The sequence below is a fragment of the Oncorhynchus gorbuscha genome, linkage group LG23, assembly GCF_021184085.1.
Source record: "Oncorhynchus gorbuscha isolate QuinsamMale2020 ecotype Even-year linkage group LG23, OgorEven_v1.0, whole genome shotgun sequence".
NCBI classification, from domain to species: Eukaryota; Metazoa; Chordata; class Actinopteri; order Salmoniformes; family Salmonidae; genus Oncorhynchus; species Oncorhynchus gorbuscha.
The window spans coordinates 35,115,716-35,141,906 of NC_060195.1; the positions used below are offsets into that span (position 1 = coordinate 35,115,716).

General features: G+C 42.6%; 2 protein-coding genes and 1 long non-coding RNA gene across 4 annotated transcripts; all 3 read right to left on the bottom strand.

Annotated features, from left to right (window-relative positions):
- Positions 1 to 1,429: 1,429 nt before the first annotated feature.
- LOC124011128 (ubiquitin-like protein 3) lies at positions 1,430 to 9,762 on the bottom strand. The gene is made up of 5 exons (XM_046324187.1): positions 8,831 to 9,762; positions 5,988 to 6,096; positions 5,542 to 5,628; positions 4,764 to 4,841; positions 1,430 to 3,391 (listed from the first exon to the last, which is right to left on the bottom strand). Exons 1-5 carry the CDS (start codon positions 8,855 to 8,857, stop codon positions 3,339 to 3,341), a joined length of 354 nt encoding a protein of 117 aa, XP_046180143.1. The 5' UTR covers positions 8,858 to 9,762; the 3' UTR covers positions 1,430 to 3,338.
- A 185-nt stretch (positions 9,763 to 9,947) lies between these two features.
- On the bottom strand, positions 9,948 to 12,289 carry LOC124011020. Its single transcript, XR_006834535.1, has 2 exons — positions 10,457 to 12,289; positions 9,948 to 10,412 (listed from the first exon to the last, which is right to left on the bottom strand). It is a non-coding gene; the product is annotated as an uncharacterized LOC124011020 (long non-coding RNA).
- A 1,079-nt stretch (positions 12,290 to 13,368) lies between these two features.
- Positions 13,369 to 26,147, bottom strand: LOC124010751 (cationic amino acid transporter 3-like). 2 transcript variants are annotated; one of them, XM_046323393.1, is made up of 12 exons: positions 25,777 to 26,147; positions 19,394 to 19,811; positions 18,815 to 18,976; positions 18,442 to 18,613; positions 18,031 to 18,149; positions 17,299 to 17,521; positions 16,806 to 16,945; positions 16,583 to 16,685; positions 14,677 to 14,912; positions 14,325 to 14,491; positions 13,962 to 14,070; positions 13,369 to 13,782 (listed from the first exon to the last, which is right to left on the bottom strand). In XM_046323393.1, exons 2-12 carry the CDS (start codon positions 19,758 to 19,760, stop codon positions 13,640 to 13,642), a joined length of 1,941 nt encoding a protein of 646 aa, XP_046179349.1. In that variant the 5' UTR covers positions 19,761 to 19,811; positions 25,777 to 26,147; the 3' UTR covers positions 13,369 to 13,639. The 2 variants fall into 2 exon arrangements, with proteins under 2 accessions (XP_046179349.1, XP_046179348.1); XM_046323392.1 differs by having other exon boundaries at positions 19,394 to 19,815.
- Positions 26,148 to 26,191: the final 44 nt, after the last annotated feature.

Sequence of the window (26,191 nt, forward strand, 5' to 3'; positions counted from 1 at the left end):
CCGACTGACTGCACGTGCCCCGGCTCATGCAATACCGCATAGTTATTCATCCTGAAACAGTTTTGAGTAGCAATGCTTTCAACAGATGCTGCTTCCCTGTGTCCAGGTCAGTTTCTGGTTATCACCTCACAGTTCAGACCCCTCTCATGACCATCTTGCTCGTCTTCCCTCTGTGTGTTCTTACTAAATCCACTGCCAGACACAAAACTAGAAGCTGCCAGACAGAGACATGAGCAGATGCATGGAAGGACAAGTAGTTTGATTTAAAAAGATTAAGAACGGCACTAGGTTTTAGAATAATTCCGGGGGCTTGACATTTATCGCCAACGTTAACTGGAAACCTGGAGTTCCCTTGGCTATGCGTCATAACCAGATTTTTCCAAAACAGACGGGAGAGAACATATCGAATAATAACAGCTCAACCAAATGTTACGACTCAATCATCACGACATGCAAAGCATTTTATATGGGGTCTAAGTCTCAGACAGAATCCAAGAGGCCCAAACTTATTTCCAACGCCGGAAGCAACATTAATATGACCCTTTGAACACATTCTAAAACCAATCTGGTGACCGATTACATTTTAGTTATCCAAGTCCACATACAGTGATCCATCAGTCACTCGTACTTATCCTTTGTTAATGTCATTTATGTGATACCAGAGAGTAACTATCAGTCTACGACTATCAGAACCTCTGAATAATAGATAACGCCAGTCAATCATTATTAGTCAGAGGAAAACTGTTTATAGAACAGCCAACATCAACATTTTGCCCTTATAGGATGGCAAAAGAGGTATTAATCTTACCAGTATGGAATTTAACCAGATGTTGGAAGAGTAATATGCCTCAGCCCAGAAGGACACAGCGAGAATATTGAGTATCTACACAACACTGCCACCCAGAGGCAAGCCACATGCTTAACTACAGTGTTGGGGAAGATACTCTGAAAACATAATTCAAGCTACCAATTACTTCTCACTGAAAGAATTTAAGTTACCCTTTAGAAATATGGTTGACTTTTTAGATATTACTTTGAAAAAGGTAGTTCAATACAGCCAAACTATTTCCTGAAAAAAAATCTGAACCGTCAGACTACAAATTGCAAGAACAGATCACCTTGGGGTCTTACGTTAAGAAAATGTTTCAAATGAGAATAAAGGCAGGTCTGACGACAAATTAAAGGAAGTGATTGCCTACTTCACCCATGTTTTAGCTAAAAGGTAGTGTTGTTCCAGTAGTTAGCTACACGGCAAAAAAAGTAACAAACTATTGAACACACTACCTAGATTAGAATTTAGTTCAACTACCACCAAGCTACTGCAAAATGTAATTAAATTACTAGTTGAACTACATGTAGTTCATTACTCCCCAACACTGCTTAACAAACTTGATTTCTACTCCCCTGTTCCTTTAAATAAAAAAACAAGTAATATTTAAAGATGTTTATTAATTTACAATACCTTAAAGCAGATCACTTTTTATTTTTTACATTTATTCACATTGAGATAAATTTCATAGCAGTGACATTGGTTGACAAACACTAACCAAAAGACTCACTCAAAGGAAGGAACCACACTGTTTCCATGGAAACCACAGCCACCCAAGACCAATCTGCCCTCCTACATAACTATCCCACAGTTCTCACCCACACACTCACTCAGTATTTAGGCGCACGAGCACACACCTGACAAAACACACACCCATTACTCACTCTAAAACACACTAAGGCTGGGTTTACGTAGGCATCCTATTTCTGATATTTTTTTCTCCACTAACTGGTCTTTTGACCTTTCACATAAGATATTTTTCAGAGCTTTTCGGTCAAAAAATACCAAGGCCAATAACTGAAATATATATATCCGAATTGGGCTGCCTGTGTAAACACAGCCATACTGTCGCACTACACAGACATTTCCCCAGCCCATCCACTAACACACAGAACATGATCTACATTCCCAGACATATACATACAACCCCTGGAACAAAAATAATTCAATTAACAGGAGTCAGACAAAAACACAATAAACAATACAAGATTTTTAAAAATACAATATTAATATGATTACAGAATAAATCAAAAAGGCAAAAACAGACAGCATCCAAACAAAGGTGGTAAAAATACATAATTTCCTCATTTTCCAGTTGCTCCCTCCCATGCCTCTAGCCCTTATGTCCTGTAGGAAACCCTCCCACCACCACCTCACGGTTGACTGGCTCCTGGCGTCGATTCCCTTACTCCTCACTCAGGTCAGACGGGGAGTGGCGAGGATACAGGGCTTCCTCATGAGACTGGGTGTGGTACAGTCTAAACGGTCATGTTGATCAGAAACGTAAAGCCATTCAGAATGACACAAAATGGTCACTCAGAAGCACTCCTTCAAAATATTTTCACTCAGTTTTAAAAAAAGAAAAAAAAGAAAGGCTTTTACAACCAGGGGGAGGACATGTAGGAGTTAGTTTATATTCTTCTTCTTGCTAAACCAGTTCATCCTCAAGGAGGTGATCCAACATGACAATGTCACACACATCCACTCAGGTGTTGACACAGCTGTCCATTTACAATTTTGAACTCTTCCTCTGTGTTGGTCCAGGAACGAACACGTGTGGCCCATGGCACAGAAAGATACACCACTCCAGTCCACTGGTGTTATGGCAGACTAAACACTCCCTGCCAGTATGAGGCAACTACTGTACACAGTCTACATCGGGTGGGGGGGACGGCACTTTGTATAACAGTAGGAAATGAATCTCTTCCTCTAAGACGGGAAGATTAAGACCATACATAAAAGTTACAAAGACACACTTTCAAATAAACAACCCAGTTAAGTGCCAAACCCGTGGGAACTTCCATTTCATTAGCAGAAAGACACATGGAGCAAACTATGCCGAGTCTTCAGGGGTAATGCAAACAACTGTATGCACAGTACGGGTCAAAGTTCCAAAGAGTTTGTTAGTGTTGCTTTGTAAGGTGAGTCTTCAAAACCTGTATATCCCCCCCCCCTGGCTACACAGGATATATGCTCCTCCTGGGTAACCACAGATATTATATGTACAAATTCTTAACATGATTTTACAGCAGAGAGAAGGAAAGGCAAAATTTGGCAAAAGGGTGAACAAAAGAAAATCGTTTTGAATAAATTGGCATGAAAAAACCTACATAATTCCTAAGCCACGGATTGGGCCAGAGTGCAACAAACACGTGCAACAGACCACCCGCTGACAGCTCTGTGACCCATCTTCCTGTGATCTCCCCAAATCCAGGGTTGACGGGCAGACAGAAGCCGAGCATAGGATGAATGTGGGGGAGGGGAGTGAAAGGATTGTTGTTTGTTGTTTTTACAAGAGCAGACAGCAGTTGCTCTCTGTGATCTTCTCCCGGTTACGCTGACCTACAAAGAGGACGATACAAAGAAACTTGACATCAGACAACGAAAGAGAAAATATCACACCAGGCTTTCAGGTTTAAAGGGACAATAAGGCCTACCGCTGTAGCAATTACAGCTCAACAGTGTCCCTGACACTGGTGTAAAGTACTTAAGTAAAAAATACTTTAAATTACTACTTAAGTAGTATTTTTTTGGTATCTGTACATTTATTATTTTTTACAATTTAGTTCACTACATTCCTAAAGAAAAGAATGTACTTTTTACTCCGTAAATTCCCTGACATCCAAAAATTACATTTTGAATGCTTAGTAGGACAGGAAAATGGTCCAATTCAAGCACTTATCAACAGAACATCCCTGGTCATCCCTATCTCCTCTGAACTGGCAGACTCACTACACACACATACTTCGTTTGCAAATTATCAAATCGTATGTGACATGCGCCGAATACAACGGGTGAAATGCTTAGGGAAATGCTTCCTTTACAAGCCCTTAACCAACACTGCCGTTAAGAAAAATAAGTGTTAAGAAAGTATTTACTCAAACTGAAGTAAAACATTTTTTTTTTAAAGAATAATAAATCATTAAAGAGCAACAATACAATAACACGACTATATACAGGGGGTACCGGTACAGAGTCAATGTGCGGAGGCACCGGTTAGTTGAGGTAATATGTACATGTAGGTAGAGGTAAAGTGACTAATTATGTCTGAGTGTTGGAGTATGCCCCTGGCTATCTGTAAATTTAGAAAATGGTGCCATCTGGTTTGCTTAATATAACAAATTTGAAATGATTTAGACTTTTTATACTTATGTATATTTCACTAATTACATTTACTTTTGATACTTAAGTTTATTTAAAACCAAATACACCGCTCGCATTACATGCACTGCAAAATATATTTAGAAATCTATATTATTCAATGATTGCACCCACACTGCTCACGAGCGTCTGTGTGGCCAAGGGCTAAAATAGAAGTCAGTTCTATTTGTGACACAGATCACGCTGCAAGACCTGCCTCTCCCATCTCCTCATTGGTTTATAGAAGCAGGTACCCAGGTGCCATCTCCATACTGGTTTTACCCACGTGGGTGACTGAAAGACGAATGAGGTCAGTGGCGGTAATGCACCTAATTTATGAAAGTTGCCAATCGCAATATAAAGTCAAGAGAAGAAAAAAACTAGAAGGAGGAGGGATGACTAGAAACAAGTCAGTTGTATTTGTATTTTACTGGGTGACTTTCAGTTGTGTCATTTTATATTAAGGCATTTTTACTTAAGTAGACAATTGGGTACGTTTTCCCACCACTGGTCCATGACAGCTAGGTGATGAGATGAGTCAGACAACCAGAGAGTGCGAGAGAAAGGTTCTCACCATGGGAGTTAGGTTCTGGCAGGGTCTCTCTGGCAACCAAGTGCATGACAGTTGTTCGGCCAGGGGGCAGCTTTAAAGCTTTGAAAACAAAAAGGACAGACAATGAACAATTCATATGCAGAATATATAATCACAAGATAATCCTCTTTAATTTTGGAAATAGTAAGCATGCTCAGAATGTCCATTCTAGGGGCCTCCCGGGTGGCGCAGTGGTCTAAGGCCACCAGAGACTCTGGGTTCGAGCCCAGGCTCTGTCGCAGCCGGCCGCGACCGGGAGGTCCATGGGGTGACGCACAATCGGCCTAGCGTCGTCCGGGTTAGGGAGGGTTTGGCCGGTAGGGATATCCTTGTCTCATCGCGCACTAGCGACTCCTGTGGCGGGCTGGGTGCAGTGCACGCTGACCAGGTCACGTGTTTCCTCCCGACACATTGGCTGGCTTCCGGGTTGGATGCGTGCTGTGTTAAGAAGCAGTGCGGCTTAGTTGGGTTGTGTTTCGGAGGACGCATGGCTTTCGACCTTCGACTCTCCAGAGCAGGAGTTGTAACGATGAGACAACATAGTTACTAACAATTGGATACCACTAAATTGGGTAAAATTTAAACTTTAATTTTTTTTTTTTAATCTTTGATGACATGTCCTCAACTGTGGCATGTTTTAAATCAGACTTCATTTCAAAGGACATACAGTATTACCTAGTGTATTTTAGCCCGGTAGGATGGTGTGTGTGTGTGTGTGTGTGTATATATATTTTTTTTTAAAGGAGGGTCCATCAAGTACCGCCAAGTGTGACGCTGCCATGCAGGAAGCGTCCCTGGAAGATGAGGCGCAGGATGCTGGCACTGCCCACCTGCTCCTCCTCCCATCCTGATGCACAGATGAGACAACATCAGAGCAACACTCAGAAGCAGTCTAATATCACTAGCGCCAGACAGCCACCCAGACATAGACTTCCTGCAGTGGTTGAACACACAAACATGGCTGCCATCGTCAGTGGTTTGAAGGTGGAGTGTGGAGAGCCAAGGCATTGTGTAACAACTGTCCCTATAATAACTGGAATGTGGTCCCCGTGACAAGAGACAGAAAGCATGTTTTTAAATCCGACCCAGATTAAGAACAATTAAGAAAGTTGCAAATTTACCTGATTAATTCTGCAATACAACTCAATATAAAAAGACAGTGTTGTGGTTGTTCCCTGATTCACGTCCCAAAATGCACAAACTCACCCAAGGGCCAGTTATCAAAGACGTGCTTGGCGATGTCCATGGCCGAGTCGTTGGGGGAGAAGATGAAGTCTTGTGTCTTCCCACTGACCAGGATCAGACGCAGATTCACCTGAAAAAAAAAACAAAATAAAACATCTTAATAATCTTACACATGGCTCTACAAAAATCCCACAAAATTTCAGAATTATACAGTCTACACTTCCACCCCGTCGAGCAATGAGAAGCATGTAGCTTAGCCTAATCACATGGAATCCTTCCGTTTTCTCTCACCTCAAATGACATGAGATGACCCTCGGAAGCCTGCACCGAAATTGACATTCCTGTCTAATTAGATTTCTCTGGTGCAGATCTCTGCCCCGTTTGACTGGGCTGCTTCCTTCAGAAAGGACTGAGCTCGTTGTGAAGTGAGTCCCTATAGCAGAACAATGCACAGATAAGGGTGGAGCTGAGGGGGGGGGGTGAAGTGGGCCTTCAGCGCTGTGGGCAGCTCCTCTCTCTGGGCTGTCGGCCTAATGCGATAACCCCAGGTGTCCCAGACAGCCCTGGGCCCCGTTATTAAATTTACATGGCCAATGCGTAACCCAGGGGCATAGTGGTGTGTGTGAAGGAGGGAGGGAGCTGGGGAGTTTTCCCTGCTCTTCTTTGTACCCACCCAGTTCACTAAATGAACCCATTTAAAATAAAGTGAAGCAAAAATGTGTTGGCCATGCTGTTGCACTAATTGTACTTGCAACTTACAACATCTTAGCCTTAAAAGGGCCAAAAAAAGAAAAAAAAGGGACCATTTCATCTGTTAGTCAGTCATTTACAGAATCCAAAAGGAAGTTTATTTTTAGGAGACTTGGGTAATTGCATTTTCTTTCATAGATTTCAATCGCTCCTTGGTTTAAGGATTACATCATCAACATGGTGTTTGCGCAGAGTTTGGCTGGGAATAAATGCTCTCATTGAAAACCAAATGAGGACAACAAATGAAGGTAAGGCAGGTTGTTCAGGGTTCTGCAATGAGTCAAATCCCAATTGCCACAGAGAATAAAAGAACCCCCCCCCCCCCCCCCACACACACAACTAATTATGTGGTGAACTATGATTTCTCCAAAATAATAATAAGTTTGGGTATTGAAATCCATTTGGGAAATAGGGAAAGAAACAGCATTTCACATGAAGTAGTGCAACTCAGAGGTTACTGTCAGATGCTCCATGTAGGCTATGTAAACGGCATCTATTATAAAGTCATCAATTCAACAATCATAAAATATCCGCTACCAGTAAGTAGCCTTAAGCATACACGTAAGCTCCTACACAGGAAGAGACCCCTGGCTCATAGCCTTCCCTCCTGCGGTGGCAGCAGCCTCAGGTCAGGACCTCTAATAGTGAAAAAAGTTCTGAAGCATCATTAGCCTATGGCCGGAAGCCACACTCCACCCCTCTGATTCTCTCCATCAGTTGACAGATCGTAACACGCTGCGCACACAAACTTCAGAGTAGATATTGGTATCCCACCACAAGCCAACAAATGGCTTGGAAATCATGACAAATATCCTACCATTCCAAACACCATCATATTTTGGATACCAATATCAAAGTTATGGTAAAAATTGAATGGGTAATTCCCCCACATAATAAAATATGTTAATTTGTCCCTAAACTTTCTGGTGGTAAATCGGGGAAGCCAGAACAAAGAATCTGTGCCACAAGGTGTATCGTAAGGATAGTCCTACACTGAGCTGTTTACAAACACGCCAACCCTACTAAGCAGAGGAAGCCCCTCCCCCTATGCACTGCATAACCTCTGAGTGGGGTTAGATACCAAAGTCATCATTAACAAGCCCCCCCCCAGCTTCCCTTCATCCCTTTTATCCTCAACCAAACAAAACAAACTCGAATCTGCCTAGCCGCCCTTGGTTCTTTTAACCATCAAGGATATCCTCTTAGACTATCCAATCAAGAGAAACATTAACTTCAAAAACTCAGCTTTGAAGTAACGGAAAAGGTCTGTGCAACACATGTGTGCATTGGAAACAGAGAGGCACTTTTTGCTAAGGCCGTATTGCTACTAAAGGCCGTATTGCTACTAAGTCACTCTGGATAATAGCGTCTGCCAAAATATCAATGTAAATATGAGCAAAATATTTGCAGAAGTGGAAAATAACTCTAGAGCACTACAAGCTGGCATTGGTACAACAGGGCAGGCAGCCTAGAGTAGCCTACCAGCCATTTCATTGATTTGAGATCATTTGTGATTTCAAATTGACTGGTTCTCCTCAGTCCCTACAATCAATCACCTCTTCATCCCTGATTTAACACAACAGTGCCATGGACAAGGTCCTTTACCTTTACACATGTCAACTGGGTTTGTTTGGAGAATAACAGCATCCAAAATGGGTGGTTTTGTGATAGGAAGACAATCAATTAAGGCTCACCTCTAGAATAAATGTGGGTCAATCTCAAAATGTAGTTTGACAGATGGTGATTACAGAAACAGCTATTCTGTTTGTGAGAATAGCTGTACATTTGGGCTCCTGAGTGGCGCAGTGGCACAGCAGTCAGTCTCAGTGTTAGAGGTGTCACTACAGACACCGTGGTTTGAATCCAGGCTGTATCACAACTGGCTGTGATTGGGAGCCCCACCGGGCAGCGCACAATGGGCCCAGTGGTGTCCGGGTTTGGCCGGTGTAGGCTGTCATTGTAAATAAGAATTTGTTCTTAACTGACTTGCCTAGTTAAATCAAGGTTCAATTTAAACATGGAAAACATAACATGCATTGTAACCATTTTAATAGACATACGGGGCACAGCATTGGATCTTATGCACTAAGGATTGTGTTGGGTTGCAAACTCACCATATCGAGATCCCTTGCAGTTGTCATGGTTCTGAAGCCGATCTGAACAGAACCGAGTGTACTGCGCTTCGCTGGTTGAGACCGGGCCAACCCCCTGGCATAAAGAGCACTGTGTGCGTTTCAGTACTCTCACCCCTTTCCTTCTCTGCTTTCAACAGCCTAGCACCTTCTCAAGCGCGCTGTCAACGTGAACAAATCGGTTGCTATATTCGCCCGTTCGTGTGATATCTGCGAACGATGGAGGCTAGAAGCTTATCTGCCCAATCAACCACCGTCTAGCAATCATACACTCACTGCTAGACAGTCGCTATTTAGCTAGCGTTTGGCTAGAAATGAGCTAGCTAGCTTCAGTAGCTTGCCAACACGAAAACTTAGTTAGCTATTACAGTCACAAACACAGATGGCTCGAAACTCGTTGCTTTAACCTTAATGACGAGTTTTACTGAAAACCCTCCACTACTGCTTGACAATATGTAACTAGTAACATGGCTAGCTAGCAAGGAGCTAAGTTAACTAGCTAACGTTACTTCTGGGTTGTGGCAATTTACAAGGTTGGTTTCTTGAAGAAAACATATACTTCACTAACGATTACGTTTGAGTGAAGAAGCTCATGACAGAAAGGTAAAGTTAACGTATTAGCTAGTTACCTGGCTAAAATCAAAAAAGCTAGCTAAGGTTAGCTGAAAATATCGGACTGCGGCAGAAAAGCGGAACAGAAAAGACAAACAGCGATATCTCTACTCTTAATCTTACTAATAACCTCACAGTTTCGAAGACTGTACCAGTATAAAACAGGTACTTAAATATTTAGCTACGCATCCCAATGGTTAAAAGTATCCAATGTTCGAGGGTTTATTTTGGGTAGAAAACCATCGAACCTAGCTGCTGCTTGTTGAAGAATAATGGCAGGACATTTAAAGACACAGGAAATCAGCTGGTTGTCAACATAGGAAACGAAAATACACCACAACAAAGTATGTCTGGGAGTTGAAGTCTTGATATAAGATTCCATTTTGATTGAACAAGTTATGACACCAAGGCAATGAACAACATACATTTGGATAATTTGTGTTGAAGCCACCTTTTACAGAAAGTCGAAAATTAAGCCAGAAATCAGTTTTCATTTTGGATGATTCAAATTTACTTACAAAACATTTATACACAGTACATTCTCTTGACACATTTACAGATCTAAAATAGTTTAAATAGTACATGTTCTCATGTGTAAGAATACAAATGGTCATGAAACTGTCAGTACACAATCTATTTAATTTAGTTAAATACTGTTCTGATGACCACAAGGTTATGTTTGTAAACATAATGTTGTAACTTACTCCACAAAACATTGTAGAGACACTTTTGCAACATGATAACAAGCTTTGAAATAGAATGTATAATTAAGCAAGAAGGCCTGTGGTATGTTCACGACAGAGGTTCGCACCACTTAGCCATGGTAGGGAGCAGGCCTCGAAACCTAGACCTTCTAGCCCGAGGTCCGGCGCGCTATCGACTCTGCCGCAGAAGCATGCTCGTGTGGCACAGTCGATTTCCGCGCTTACTCCCTCCTTTCAAAGAGCGCGTCCTCGCGCTAGCTTGTGACTCTACGTCTTACAGGAACGCGCTCACCGGCCAAGTACAAACAGCAAGGCGCCGGTCTTGAACCCTCGACCTTCGAGCCCGAGGTCCGACGCGCTATCGACTGTATCGCAAAAGCATGCTCATGCGGCAGAGTCGATTTCCGCGCGTATAAACCCAGGGTCGTTACATTATATTGGCAATATAGCACAACCCCCCGAGGTGCCTTATTGCTATTAAAAGCCAACTTAATTAGAGCAGTTGCGTCATACCCATGGTATACAGTCTGATATACCATGAGTTTCAGCCAATCAGCATTCAGGGTTCCAATCACCCAGTTTATATCTTAGAAATTGAAAGGGATTCGCAAACCGCTATACACATGTACTTGAAAGTAAACAGCTCAACTGACAAAATAACATTGTAAAAGCTCAAAACAGAGAGAATGGAGAAAGTCAAGCACAAACGATATTCATTGTTAATGAAAACATAACCTCTCCTTTCAAAGTTGTTTTTTAGAGACAATGAAAGTCTGAAAATATCCCCACTTTCACGCAAGCTATTTGTAGGTTGTTTTCTAGCCCATTTTTCAATAAGACCGGACTGTCTTGACCTTAAAATCTTCATTTGATACCAATAATAGCGGATATCAATTGTAATTGATAATCTGTGGAGACAATTTCTCACATCAAACAGGCATATAATACAAATGACAGTTTCATACCCTTGAAGTGAGCAACTGAAACGTAGACTGAGGCACATAGTTAAACAGCACAAAGTTGATGTAAACAACACCACACAAAGTTTCTATAAACAAAACTTGACTGAGGCTGGTGGGCTTTTCAGTTCAAGTTATTACTACATTCAGTTAGACACTCAGAGTTAGCGATTAAAACCCAGGCCCCTCTTTCAATGACACAATTATACATGGGAACCAGTCAGGTGGGTAACATGTACCACAAGCCTAAGACCTTCGAACAGAAATGTAACCTCAAAGGCTTTTAATGCAACTCTAGAAATTATACTAGGTTCATGTATTGGAATCCCTTCTCTGCCTTTCACCCCCCCCACTCCTCAGTGTACCTTCCTACAGACATCTCTCTCTATTTGGTAGAGTTTGTATATCATCATGGTACAAAAATAAGTTATTTCTCTCATAACACAATCTCTACCTTTTAGCCTTTGAGAGAATCATTTTAAACCGAATAATTATTTGGGCAGCTTTTAAAAATAAAAAACATTTGAACATACATAAATATATATCTGACAAAAATATACATGCATGTTTCTGTATAAATATTTAAACAAAATTATATAAATGATTGTTCAAAAGAATATTCAAAATTTGAACTTTTGGGTAAGGACTGTCAATTCTGACAATTTAATTGAATTGTCAATCATCTCTCTATAGTGCAGACAGTGAGTTCTGGGGTTGTTTGACACTCTGCTTGGTATTGCCTGTCCTCAAAGAACACAAATTTAACCTTAGTGATTGACCTACATGGACAGAAGGACACGCAACACCACATACACTGTTGATGTGCTTACTGACTCACAGGGCAAAGACACTAGAGATCAGATGTCATTTGGGGGAAAATGGCTGAATTGAGGCAGAAACAACCAGGCACTAGAATAACATGTTAAAGTGGAGAAACTCTGTATCCTTACCATTTGTACCACCTAAATGACATCTTCATTGATACAAAGAACCCTTTCAACATTTAGATATGCAGAAATGTGGCAAGTTCATGTTGACAGAGTATATACAGTGCATTCGGAAAGTATTCGGACCCCTTGACCTTCTCCACATCGTTACATCCTTATTCTAAAATGGATTTAAAATAAATTATCCCCTCAATACCACATAATGACAAAGCCAAAACAGGTTTAATTTTTTTCTCTCTTTTTTTTCCTAAAATGTAAAATAATTATCACATTTACATAAGGATTCAGGCCCTTTACTCAGTAATTTGTTGAAGCACCTTTGTCAGCGATTACAGCTTTGCGTCTTCTTGAGTATGATGCTATAAGCTTGGCACACCTGTATTTGGAGAGTTTCTCCCTTTCTTCTCTGCAGATCCTCTCAAGTTGTGTCAGGTTGGATGGAGAGTATCGCTGCACAGCTATTTTCTGATCTCTCCAGAGATGTTCGATCAGGTTCAAGTCCGGGCTCTGGCTTAGCCACTCAAGGACATTCAGAGACTTGTCCCGAAGCGACTCCAGCGGTGTCTTGACTGTGTGCTTAGGGTCGTTGTTCTCTTGGAAGGTGAACCTTCGCCCCAGTCTGAAGTCATGAGCGCTCTGGAGCAGGTTTTCGTCAAGGATCTCCCTGTACTTTTCTCCCTTCATCTTTCCCTCAATCCTGACTAGTCTCCCAGTCCCTGCTGCTGAAAAACATCTTCACAGCATGAAGCTGCCACCACAATGCTCCACCGTAGGGATGGTGCCAGGTTTCCTCCAGACGTGACGCTTGGCATTCAGGCCAAAGAGTTAAATCTTGGATTCATCAGACCAGAGAATCTTGTTTCTCATGGTCTGAGAGTTCTTTAGGTGCCTTTAGGCAAACTTCATGTGCCTTTTACTGAAGATTGGCTTCCATCTGGCCATTCTACCATAAAGGCCTGATTGGTGGAGTGCTGCAGAGATTGTTGTCCTTCTGGAAGGTTCTCCCATCTCCACAGAGGAACTCTGGAGCTCTGTCAGAGTGATCATCGGGTTCTTGGTCACCTCCCCGATAAAGGCCCTTCTCCCCCGATTGCTCAGTTTGGCCGGTCGGCCAGATCTAGGAAGATCTAAGTGGTTCCAAACTTCTTCCACACTGTCAACTGTGGGACCTTATATAGACAGGTGTGTGCTTTTCCAAATAATGTCCAATCAATTGAATTTACCACAGGTAGACTCCAATCAAGTTGTAGAAACATCTCAACGATGATCAATGGAAAAGGGATGCACCTGAGCTCAATTCCGAAATAAGGTATATTAAAAATATTTTTTCATAAATTTGCAAAACATTTCTAAAAATATGTTTTTGCCCTTTTCATTATTGTGTGTAGATTGATGAGGGAAAACATTCATTTAATCCATTTCAGAAGAAGAATAAGACAGAAAGTTAAGAGTCTATTGTGGCACAATTCCCAGACAGTTAAAAAACAAACAGATAAGAATGTGCTCCTGTTCAAGGCTTGCGTCATATGTCGTTGGGGCAAATACCATCTACTCTACCACTATTCTCCTCTAAGGCATCATTCCTTCCACCTCATTGTCATCCTCTGCCAGGAAGTTGGGGCTCTTTGATCGGAGGACTGGCTCAAATTTACCGCGGTTGGGTGTGGCCTCTGAGCTGTTCTTAATCCCGTAACCAAAGTAGATGATAAAACCTAGTAGAGAGAGGGAAGAAGGAAGAAGGAAGGAAGAAAAACTGATTTAAACAGTGATAAACCACAGCATGCCAAAGGTAAACCTTACAGACGCACTGTACTTGCGTAACACAAAGTTGTGTAACAACACAGATAGGCGCAAGAGGCAAATAAATAATAGGGGTGGCAATCTCACTAACCAATAGTCATCCACACTGCAAAGCGACACCACGTTGGCCCATCCAGCTGCATCATGAGGTAAATGTTGACAAAGATACTGACCAATGGCAACACTGGGAGTAGGGGTACCTGAAGGGAATCAATATGTGTATTTTGTACATTAAACCACACACTGGACATATTCAAGTCTAACCACACACTGGACATATTTAAGTCTAACTACAAAATATTTTCTAATTCACTTTTATGCGAAGAGCTGATGATCCAAGTACAGACAGACCAATTGGTTACCAGGAGAATGAGGAAAACTTTAGTAAACGGGAACTGGTTTCTCAAGAAAAAGTACGTGAAATGAGTCATGTGACTGAAAACTCCCATCATACCTTAAAGGTGAGTGACTGTCTGCTCGGGGGCTGTCTCCATATGATGACCACACACAGGAAGGAGAAGGCGGCCAGTATCGCACATATGGTGACCCACACTGGGTGGCCACTCACCACCTCTATCCCACACACAGACAGCACTATGCACAGCAGGGTGAACACCACAGCTAAAGAGAGAAGAGATTGTTAACTTAGCATGTATAGTGGAATCTTATTAAATCATTTCAATATATTCTCTCATTTGCATTATCAGACAGCTGCTTTCAGTATGCCAATCCTCTCAAAAACGGCTCACTTAAATATAGCTTTAAACACCATCAACACTTCACTCTGTCAAAAGGGGGAGACTCACAGATGACAGCGGTAGTGATGTAGACGATGAGCCCGGAGGTCTTGGTTGGGACGTCACAGCTGGGCACCAGCAGCATCTTGAAGATGAACCGCTCCCTGAGGGGCCTGGTCTCCCCCTCACTCTCCTGGCCAAACTCATCCCCACTGTCCCCCTCTGCCATGGCTGCCTTCTGCAGACCCACCAGCTCCACCAGCTTCTCACTGGCACCACTGACACCCAGGGTGCCCGGTTGGTACCTGAGAACAAATACACATACAGTTAAAGTCAGAAGTTTACATAGACCTTTCCCAAATATATTTAAACTCAGTTCTTCACAATTCCAGACATTTAATCCTTGTAAAAATTCCCTGTCTTTGGTCAGTTAGGATCACCAAATTATTTTAAGAATGTGAAATGTCAGAATAATAGTAGAGAGAATAATTTATTTCAGCGTTTATTTATTTCATCGCATTCCCAGTAGGTCAGAAGTTTACATACACTCAATTAGTATTTGGTAGCATTGGCTTTAAATGGTTTAACTTGGGTGAAATGTTTCAAGTAGCCTTCCACAAGTTTCCCCCAATAAGTTGGGCGAATTTTGGCCCATTCCTCCTGACAGAGCTGGTGGAACTGAGTGAGTGCTTGGGGTCATTGTCCATTTGGAAGACCCATTTGCGACCAAGCTTTAACTTCCAGACTGATGTTTTGAGATGTTGCTTCAATATATCCACATAATTTTCCTCCCTCATGATGCCATCTATTTTGTGAAGTGCACCAGTCCCTCCTGCAGCAAAGCAACCCCACAACATGATGCTGCCACCCCGTGCTTCACGGTTTGGATGGTATTCTTCGGCTTGCAAGCCTCCCCCTTTTTCCTCCAAACATAACAATGGTCATTATGGCCAAACAGTTCGATTTTTGTTTCATCAGACCAGAGGACATTTCTCCAAAAAGTAAAATCTTTGCTCCTATATGCAGTTGCAAACCGTAGTCTGGCTTTTTTATGGCGGTTTTGGAGAGGTGGCTTCTTCCTTGCTGAGCGGCCTTTCAGGTTATGTCGATATAGGACTCTTTTTACTGTGGATATAGCTACTTTTGTACCCGTTTCCTCCAGCATCTTCACATGGTCCTTTGCTGTTGTTCTGGGATTGATTTGCACATTTCGCACCACAGTACGTTCATCTCTAGGAGACAGAATGCGTCTCCTTCCTGAGCGGTATGATGGCTGCGTGGTCCCATGGTGTTTATACTTGCATACTATTGTTTGTACAGATGAACGTGGTACCTTCAGGTGTTTGGAAATTGATCCCAAGGATGAACCAGAGTTGTGGAGGTCTACTTTTTTCCCCTGAGGTCTTGGCTGATTTCTTTTGATTTTTCCATGATGTCAAGCAAAGAAGCACTGAGTTTGAAGGTAGGCCTTGAAATAAATCCACAGGTACACCTCCTATTGACTCAAATTATGTCAATTTGCCTATCAAAAGCTTCTAAAGCCATGACATAATTTTCTGGAATTTTCCAAGCTGTTTAAAGGCACAGTCAACTTAATGTATGCAAACTTCTGACCCACTGGAATTGTGATACAGGGAATTATAAGTGAAATAATCTGTCTGTAAACAATTGTTGGAAAAATGACTTGTGTCATGCACAAAGTAGATGTCCTAACCAACTTGCCAAAACTATAGTTTGTTAACAAGAAATTTGTGGAGTGGTTGAAAAATAAGTTTGAATGATTCCAACCTAAGTGGATGTAAACTTCCGACTTCAACTGTAGGTAGAATTCAGTCAACCCTTACTTTACTAGTTACGTTGACTGAGAACATTTTCATTTCAGCAAAGAGTTGGATATTTGAGGAATCAAATGTGTTTGTTCCTGACTCTTAAAAAATAAGAAAAAAGTGTGTTAGCTAAAATCCTCTGTGCTAACCTGAGGATAAGCACGCACACAGCCACTAGTGTGTATGCCAGGAGAGTTCCTATCGACATCAGGTCCACCAGGGCTGCCAGATCAAACAGGAATGCCATCAGGGCTGCCGAAAGAAAGAATACGTTTAAATTCTAAGCAGCATAGAGTAGCAGCTAAACAGTTGACAGAAAACAAAATGTTGGTGCACAAAGGAGATACTTAGTAAAGCATGAGCTAAGCTTACCTGCTACAATACCCGACACGATGGTGGCTAACAGGGGGGTCTTGGTTTTGATGTTCATCTTTGAGAGGAAACGGAAGAGCAGGCCGTCCTCAGCCATGGCATAGATTACACGGGGCATGGGGAACATTGAGCCCAGTAAACTGGACAGGGAAAAGAGAGAAAGACTCAGACACAGTAGTCGCCATCACACAGAGGCCAGCCATGTCGCTGGACAGTCCACAGACACTGAATGACCCCGAAATATAAGTTAAAACATGAAACAAACACTTTTGGGTTCATATATTCCACATCATAATTTGTGTCCGTTCCTTTGCCTGCAAATAATTAAACAAAAAATGAATTGAAAGCACAGTATATGAAAATAAACATCTGGTCAAACCCAGAAATAAATATCTAACCAAAAATAGCCTGCCATCTGGGTGCCTTTCAACCTTTGATAGAAGTGCACACAAGGCCATGAGGAAGTCTCTATGGGAAACTGTCTGTCAGTCACCTGGTGGAGAGTGCACAGAGGGAGCCCACAGCCACGATGTAGCGGGCAGGGTCCCAGTGCACATACTTGAAGGCCTCTGGCAGCGGGCTCTCTTTGTTCAGCAGGTAGTAGGGCATCATGAGAGTGAGGGCTGCAGACACCCCGAAGTAGGCAAAGAAACAGATGAGCAGAGAAGCCACGATACCGATGGGGATGGAACGCATGGGGTTCTTGGCCTCTTCACCTGTGGAAAAAGATTGAGACGGTTTAGATTTGACAGTCGTCAACCACAGGTACATTTTACATGGATTTTTTAGCCATTAAGGGGGACACTCTTATCCAGAGAATACATTTTCATACGGGTCCCCCGTGGGAATCAAACCCACAACCCTGACAAAAGACAAAATATTTAAGTGCCTTTGAACGGGGTATGATGGTCGGTGCCAGGCGCACCAGTTTGTGTGTCAAGAACTGCATCGCTGCTGGGGTTCACACAACAGTTTCCTGTGTGTATCAAGAATGGTCCACCACCCAAAGCACATCCAGCCAACTTGACACAACTGTGGAAAGCATTGGAGTCAAAATGGGCCAGCATCCCTGTGGAACACTTTCAACACCTAGTAGAGTCCATGCCCTGACGAATTGAGGCTGTTCTGAAGGCAAAAGCAGGGGGTGCCGTGACACTCAATATTACGGGGTTCTTAATGTTGTGTGTAAATCATTGGTGTCAAGAGACGAGAGGAAATTGCTTACTTGTGGTTGCGATGCAGTCGAAGCCCACAAAGGCATAGAAGCAAGTTGCTGCACCAGAAAGGACTCCACTGAAGCCGAATGGAGCAAAACCCCCATTGCCAAACTTCTCTTTAATGATCCTGGACAAAGAAAGAGCAGGGGACTGGTTATAATTATTGTTTAATAAAGTTATTGAAGTAGCCTGGAAAATAAAAAAAAACAGCAAAGAGAAAGTTAATAATTTCATATTCAGTCTTCAGGAAGAGAACTGGTATCCCTAATGGTTGATGTCTCTAAAGGAGTTAATATATTTTTGTAAACAGGCTCATATATTCAACTACTCCCTTGGGCTGATTTAAAAAAAACATTCCTGCCTAATAAACCACTCCTCATGAACTCTTCTGTCTGTCTGCCGGCTGATTGGTGACTCACTCTGTATCAGTGATGTTGGACGTGTTGACAAAGTACTCGACAGTGAGGTTCCAGTTAGTACGGTCTCCCTTCACCAGTCCTGAGATGATGACGAAGCCCAGCACCACCAGGTTGACCCCCGTGAAGATCTTGTTCACCAGGGCCGACTCACTCACGCCAAACGCCAGCAGGCCTGTGTGGGTGTTGGCAAAGTGTCAGGGCCACAGACGTGGGCAGCGACCAAGCACAGCCAATCATAATGCTACACTGAATGGGAAATCTTCGCATGCCCTAAGGCAGGAATGAAGAGCCCTATTATTGTGGCTGTATTTTCGCTGAGGGTGTGTATAATGCTTTCAAATGTCTTCAGAGTTATGTTAAATGAGAGCCTCACCAGTGAGCAGCAAGATCAGGATGAGGGCGAAGAGGTCTGGGTATTCAGCCAGAATCTTCCCAGGGACCTTGATGGACATGGAGGCTCTGAAGAAGTTTGAGATCTTCTGTTCAACCAGGTTGTCAAAGGTGGAGCTCCAGGCCCGAGAAACACTGGCTGTGCCTGAAAGAGGGAGAGAAGAGGAAGGGAGCGAGAGGAAAAGATTTATAATGACAGAAGTTGGAGTCACACTTTCAAGGGCCCTTCTGTCAAGAGGCAATCCTTCTAGAGGACCAATCTGCCTGTAAAACCGCTTCAGCTCAAGTCCTCAACAGAATCTTAATTATTCAGCTTCTCAGAATTGCTGATCATCTCAATTGACTGTCTTGGGTATTGCAGTAATATCCTTGCTTAGAGTTATGAGGAAAAATTTCAAGAGATTTATCATTGCACCTCTCATACCCTGTTTCAACCTCAAATGTGTTTCTTGCAACTTTATAAGATACAAACAAATCAAACGTTCCCTCCCCCCATTTTGAATCGCATCCCTTCTTAATCTCAAAAATCCCTAATTTTCTCTAACTCCCACTTCTGACTCACCTATGACATAGGAGAGGATGAGGTTCCAACCAGTGATGAAGGCCCAGATCTCCCCCACTGTCACATAGCTGTACATGTAGGCTGAACCAGTCTTTGGCACACGGGCACCAAACTCAGCATAACACAGACCAGCAAGGACGGAGGAGAGCGCTGCGATGAGGAAGCAGAGCACGATGGCTGGGCCGGCCTTCTCTCTGGCCACCTCTCCAGCCAGCAAATAGACGCCGGCCCCCAGAGTGGAGCCCACCCCCAGGGCTATCAGGTCCAGTGTGCTCAGGCAGCGGGCAAAGTGGCTCTCTTCCTGGTTACAGTCCAGCGCTCGCCGCCTGAGCAGCATCTTACCAAAGGAGGCTAGCTTCTCAGCCATGGTAGGACAGCAGGTCACCAAGTCAAGAGGAGATGAAGGATCTTCTTACAGCTGGCTGGGGAGGAGGAGAAATAAATAAAATACGCTGCATTCAGACCCCTTTACTTTTTTCAATTCTTCTTTACATTACAGCCTTATTTCCCCTCATCAATCCACACACACAAAATCCCCCATAATGACAAGCAAAAACAGGTTATTAGAATGTTTTACAAATTTATTTAAAATAAAAAACTTAAATATCATATTTATGATTTTGATAAAAAATTTACAAAAAAATGTATTTAACTAGGCAAGTCAGTTAAGAACAAATTCGTATTTTCAATGACGGCCTTGGAACAGTAGGTTAACTACCTTGTTCAGGGGCAGAACAACAGATTCTTGTCAGCTCAGGGATTCGATCTTGCAACCTTTTGGTTACAAGTCCAAAGCTCTAACCACTAGGCCACCTGCCACCCCATGCTATGAGACTTGAAATTGAGCTCAGGTGCATCCTGTTTCCATTGATCATCCTTGAGATGTTTCAATCACTTGATTGGAATCCAACTGTGGTAAATTCTATTTATTGGTCATGATTTGGAAAAGGCACACACCTGTCTATATAAAAGGTCCCACAGTTGGCAGTGCATGTCAGAGCAAAAAAAATAAAGCCACGAGGTCGAAGGAATGGTTCTTAGATCTCAGACATGATTGTGTCGAAGCACATATCTGGGGAAGGGTAACAAAACATTTCTGCAGCATTGAAGGTCCCCAAGAACACGGTGGCCTCCATCATTATTAAATGGAAGAAGTTTGGAACCACCAAGACTCTTCCTAGAGCTGGCCGTCCGGCCAAACTGTGCAATCTGGGGACAAGGGCCTCAGTCAGGAAGGTGAACAAGAACCCGATGGTCACTCTGACAGAGCTCCAGAGTTCCTCTGTGGAGATGGGAGAACCTTCCAGAAGGTCAACCATCTTTGCAGCACTCCACCAATCAGGCCTTTATGGTAGAGTGGCCAGATGGAAGCCACTCCTCAGCAAAAGGCACATGACAGCCACTTGGGAGTTTGCCAAAAAGGCACCTAAAAGGACTCTCAGACCATGAGAAACAAGATTCTCTGGTCTGACGAAACCAAGATTTAACTCTTTGGCCTGAATGGCAAGTGTCACGTCTGGAGGAAACATGGCACCATCCCTATGGTGAAGCATGGTGGTGGCAGCAGCATGCTGTGGGGATGTTTTTCAGCGGCAGGGACTGGGAGACTAGTCAGGACCGAGGGAAAAATGAACGGAATAAAGTAGAGAGAGACCCTTGATGAAAACCTGCTCCAGAGCGCTCAGGACCTCAGACTAGGGCGAAGGTTCACCTTCCAACAGCACAACGACCCTAAGCACACAGCCAAGACAACGCTGGAATGGCTTCGGGACAAGTCTCTGAATGTCATTGAGTGGCCCAGCCAGAGCCAGGACTTGAACCCGATCAAACATCTCTGAAGAGAACTCAAAATAGCTGTGTGGCAACACTCCCCATCCAACCTGACAGAGCTTGAGACGATCTGCAGAGAAGAACAGGAGAAACTCCCCAAATACAGGTGTGCCAAGCTTGTATCATCATACCCAAGAAGACAGCTCACACACACACACACACACACACACACACACACACACACACACACACACACACACACACGCACACACACACACGCACACGCACACACACAACAGGAGTGATATTGAAGGACAAGCCCAGACACTGAAGAGTTTATCACGGCCCAATCATGGATGAAGAACTGCTTTAACTCAGCGACATTTGTGGGTTTTCAAGCATGAACTGCTCATTCCAAGTCCTGTTACAACTTCTCAAATTGGAATTAGGTCTGGACTTTGACTAGGCCATTCCAAAACTTCACATTTGTTGCTTGAAAACGAGCAGTTCATGCTTGAAAACCCATACATGTCGCTGAGTTAAAGCAGTTCTGCATGTAAGAGTGGGCCAAAATTCCTCCACAGCGATGTGAGAGACTGATCAACAACTACAGGAAGCGTTTGGTTGAAGTCATTGTAGCTAAAAGGTGGCACAACCAGTTATTGAGTGTAAGGCAGAAATTACTTTTTCACACAGGGTCATTACTATTTCAGATCCAATCGAAATAAAAGATAGACAGTCAGGGAGAATTTTTTTAAAACTAAATGAATTTAGCATTTTGTTATTTTTGAGCAAAAAAGAACATTATCCATGGCAAATATCATAGAATTGCAGTAAACTAGCTTTAAAACGGCAACAACAAAATAAATCTCAGCTCCATGGCAGAATATGTAGAATCGCAGGAAATTCGATTTAAGACAACAAAAAAAAAAGAAAAGGAATTGGCCTAAAAATGCTAAAATGTCAGATTTTGCCACGACAACGGCCAACCGAGCTCATTGGCACTCTCCACTACCATGACAACCATCTAAGACCATTTTTGATCCAGAAACAAACCTGATTGGTACAGATCTGTACCTGGGAGCAGAGCTCATTAGAATAAAAGCCAGTGTGTAGAATAATATCCAAACATGCAAAGGAGGATATTACATTTTTCTACCTTTGTGTACCTGTTCAGGATACATCACCATGAAGAGAATGACATTCATAATTATGCATTTCTGTACAGAACAGGGACCCATGATGTCATTCTGTTACCGGGTGTTAATCTACTTCACTTAGTAGTTCAATAACCAAAAGAGATTTTTTCAAACTCAAGGTGTCATGTTGTAGCTGACACACCATTCTTTCTGACATCTTTGAATCTTAATTTGAGGCAGATATTTAACTGAGCTTTTGGAAAACATGGTCACATAAAAAAGTAGAAGGAGATTTTTCAAAAACTCTGTTTCCCAATTTGACATCTGCACTGTTCTTTAATTAAATGTGTTTTTGAAAAATTTTCAGTGGGAACTGTTAAAAGTAGTCATTGTGCTTAGAGTTGTATGGTTTGTTTAATTTTGCAATCAATTGTTTTTGTTTGTCATACGTTTAAAGCGAAAATTAGGAGGTTCAGCGTCATTCTGTTAACGTGGAATTGCCCATATGCGTCCTGTGTAAAACCCCATTCTCTCTACAGATCTCCACCCGATACTAGGATAACCTGCTTCTAAAGGCAGGCTGGCTGAATAGTGAATAATGGCAGGCAGCCATTTAGGCATAGACAGTGACAGCTCTGTCCCGACCTCTGGCTGGTGGTCCCTCACGGGAAGAAAGCCATGCAGTAGTGCTGACCAGTACCCTGACCTTGGCAGAGACCATAGTGAATCTGAAACACTAGCTAAGGGAGAGATTTAAGAACCCCATTCATTTGCAGCCAGAAGAAAAACTAAAATAGGAGAACAAAGAAAAGAAATAAGAAAAGAGAAGAGGGAGAAAGGGGGGGGAAATAGGAGGAATGGCAGCAACGTTGGCAAAGAAAGCATGGGAGAGAGAGACAGGGGAATGGAAAAACCTGATGAAGGGCCTCTGACTTGACACACCAGACCGATTTAAATTTTAAAGAAGCATAAGAAAAATAGAATCGCCACATCCAACGGTGCCCAAAACAGCTACCGTTAAACAGGAAGGAGTAATCTAGCTGTCTAAGCCGACTGTTAGGGCGCCATGGTTGGACATAATAAAGCTCTCCTTTCTGGCGATGGCTTCAGGTTGATCCTAGGCGCACACACACACCGGAGAGGCCATGCAAGTTTAATAAGGTCGAGTCTGGGAAATACACCTTATCAGGAGGAAGAGAGCGTCTATGTCAACTCTGTTTGGTTGACGGAAGATAACGCCGACAGGGAACACAGACTACACAGGTGACTGCATAGCATACACACATTCATATCTCAGGTCGTTGTTCTCAATCTGTAGTGTATAGACTATAGACTATGAATGCAACAAATATGCATAACTCAGTCACCAGTTACTACACACACGGCACTTACCATTTGCTAACCATTTGAACAGTAACATATGGCTGACTTTAGGCTGACAATAGGGATACAGTCAATGGGATTGCAAGGTCTGCTTGTTTCAATCTACTAGAATCAGTAGGCTGACATACTAGCCAGGAGAAGTTGAGCCAGCCAGACTCTGCAATCACAACTAGGCCTAAATCAAGCATAGAGTTGGCCTTTCTCCTCCATTAAGAGGAAAATCGTCAACGTTACGTAAACTTAACCTTCTCTGAAATAAATTTGCCATTTCTATGGGCTCTATTCAAGCTGTAAAGCGTTACAGATTCCGCGCTAGAAATGTAAAGGTAATTTCCCTCTGAGCCGACATATGCAGCGTTTACCGTGAATGAGGTCTCTGCTGAAGTGGGAACATTGCTTTTAAATCTCAATCACGCTGTAAAACTGAATTTAAATGATGCGGATTGAATAGAGAGAGCACTGTTTGTGTAGCCTAGAAAGAGTATGGCGTAGTGTGTGGGCTACACTAACCGAAGTCTTAGAAATAGGTTGTGGGAGCTGAAATAATGAGTCGTTCTGGTCATGTATAAGCAGGTTTATTCTCAATACAATTGTAAAAGATATAACAACCATTGTAAACCGAATTTATAACAGAAAATCTGGCCTAGGTGCCAGGACATTTCCGAGTTCAACAACGCTACATTGTTGTCTTGCCATGACTACAAAAAGTTGTTCCATGCTCACAAAGAGTTTTAGTAAATAAAGAAAAATAAGTTCTACAGTTCATGATTAAATTTAAACAAGTTAACAAGCCACTTTCAGAAGACCAAGCATCATATGACAATGGAATCCTTTCCTATGTTTGCTAAGGAATGAGGCAGGGCATAATGTTCAATTTGCAGGTCCTGGAATCCAGGACGGGTGTTTCCATGGTTACCTCGCTTCACTTCATCTGAAATGACACCAGTTGGTGCACACTGCATTTGCTATTCATCAGATCCTTTCCTCCAAAAGGGCAATCTAATTATGGGCCATGATGACAACAGAGCATCAGCAGCCACCTTTTTATTAACGTGCCCATGTCTCCACAATAATGCAATTCACCAAAAGGCTGAAAGATCTTCCAGAGTGCCCATTCTATACATGGTTAACTCTTATAGTAGGCTTATATCATTCATTTGATCACTTCCAAGAGAACTGTTTACCTCATCACCCTATCAACACCACACACCATCCTCTCAGCCCGGGAGCACTCACAGGTCTCAAGCAGATGAAATTTACTCAGCCTGGGAATCTCTCAGCAGGGCTCTTTCACACTAGTCTTTCCAGTCACAGTTCTTACTAAAATACGCAAACATTACTTGGAATCCCAACAGAAGGTAGGTGTGGTGGCTAGGTTTCTTGGCTGAAAAAAAAAAAAAAACCCTACAGAAATTTTTGACACCGGGAAGACATGCCTCAGCAGGTAAATATGAACATAGTTATGCAAACCATTAACATAGAGCCAACCATTCCACAATAGAAACGGTCAGTACTGCGTTTGCAGATTAAGCAGCAATAGGATATCAAAGGCTATATTTGGTTGAAATATATTGTAGTTTGAGGGACATTATTACCTAGCTAGGCAAGATTAATACATTCAAGAGTGAACGGACTACAGACTTGCACAGAGTAATGCAGAGGTCAGTGTTTTTACAAGGAACAAAGTAAACAGCCACCAACCTGATTCCAGGGGTACTTCTAGCCAAATACATAATGGTCGACACTCAAATATGAATCTAGCTAACTACATAAAACAACGACAGTCTGATTTACGTTTGGGTTCAGCTAGCTATTGCTGACGATGCGAGTCAGAGCACGCGAGTCTTGTAGCCTGGCACAAAACGTAGTAGCGCGTGGATTGTGGTAGCCATGCTGGGCATCGCGAAAATGTCCAGCAGACCAACCAACAACTGCCACATTCGTTCCAGCTACTGCTATTCACTATACATCTCCCTATCTTGAATGACTGAGTTCATTGATTCCTATCGGTGAGCAGTCGCATTTGGTTCACATAGCTAGCTAATTCAATTTACATTCGATGCCTTTGGTAAATAACTTATAGCTACATACCTGAGGAATTGATGGGCACAGAAATAAATTCTGCGATCAGATGGAACATCTGTCTTTACAGTCTGTAAAAGGTGTGACTAGAATATGACTACTCTAAGTGGCACAACCAATGTATTTTATTTGGCTAACAGTGTAAACATCCCGCCTCTACTCAACTCTCATTGGTTGTCATCCGGGGAAATAGACAGATTGTCGTTTGTCAGACGGCATTGGAATGTAAGCAACGTCAATACCTTTTAAAGGTACAAAGGTCAAATGTCCACATCGAACTAATTACATTTTAATAGAACGGACGTCTAATTATCTACTACAGTGTAGTAGTACATTCAGTTCCTTTTTTTAAAGTCACTATTACACCAGGTATGGCTATTTCCATCTGGTCTGGTGGCTTTCTTGCCTTGTACTCTTCTTGGCC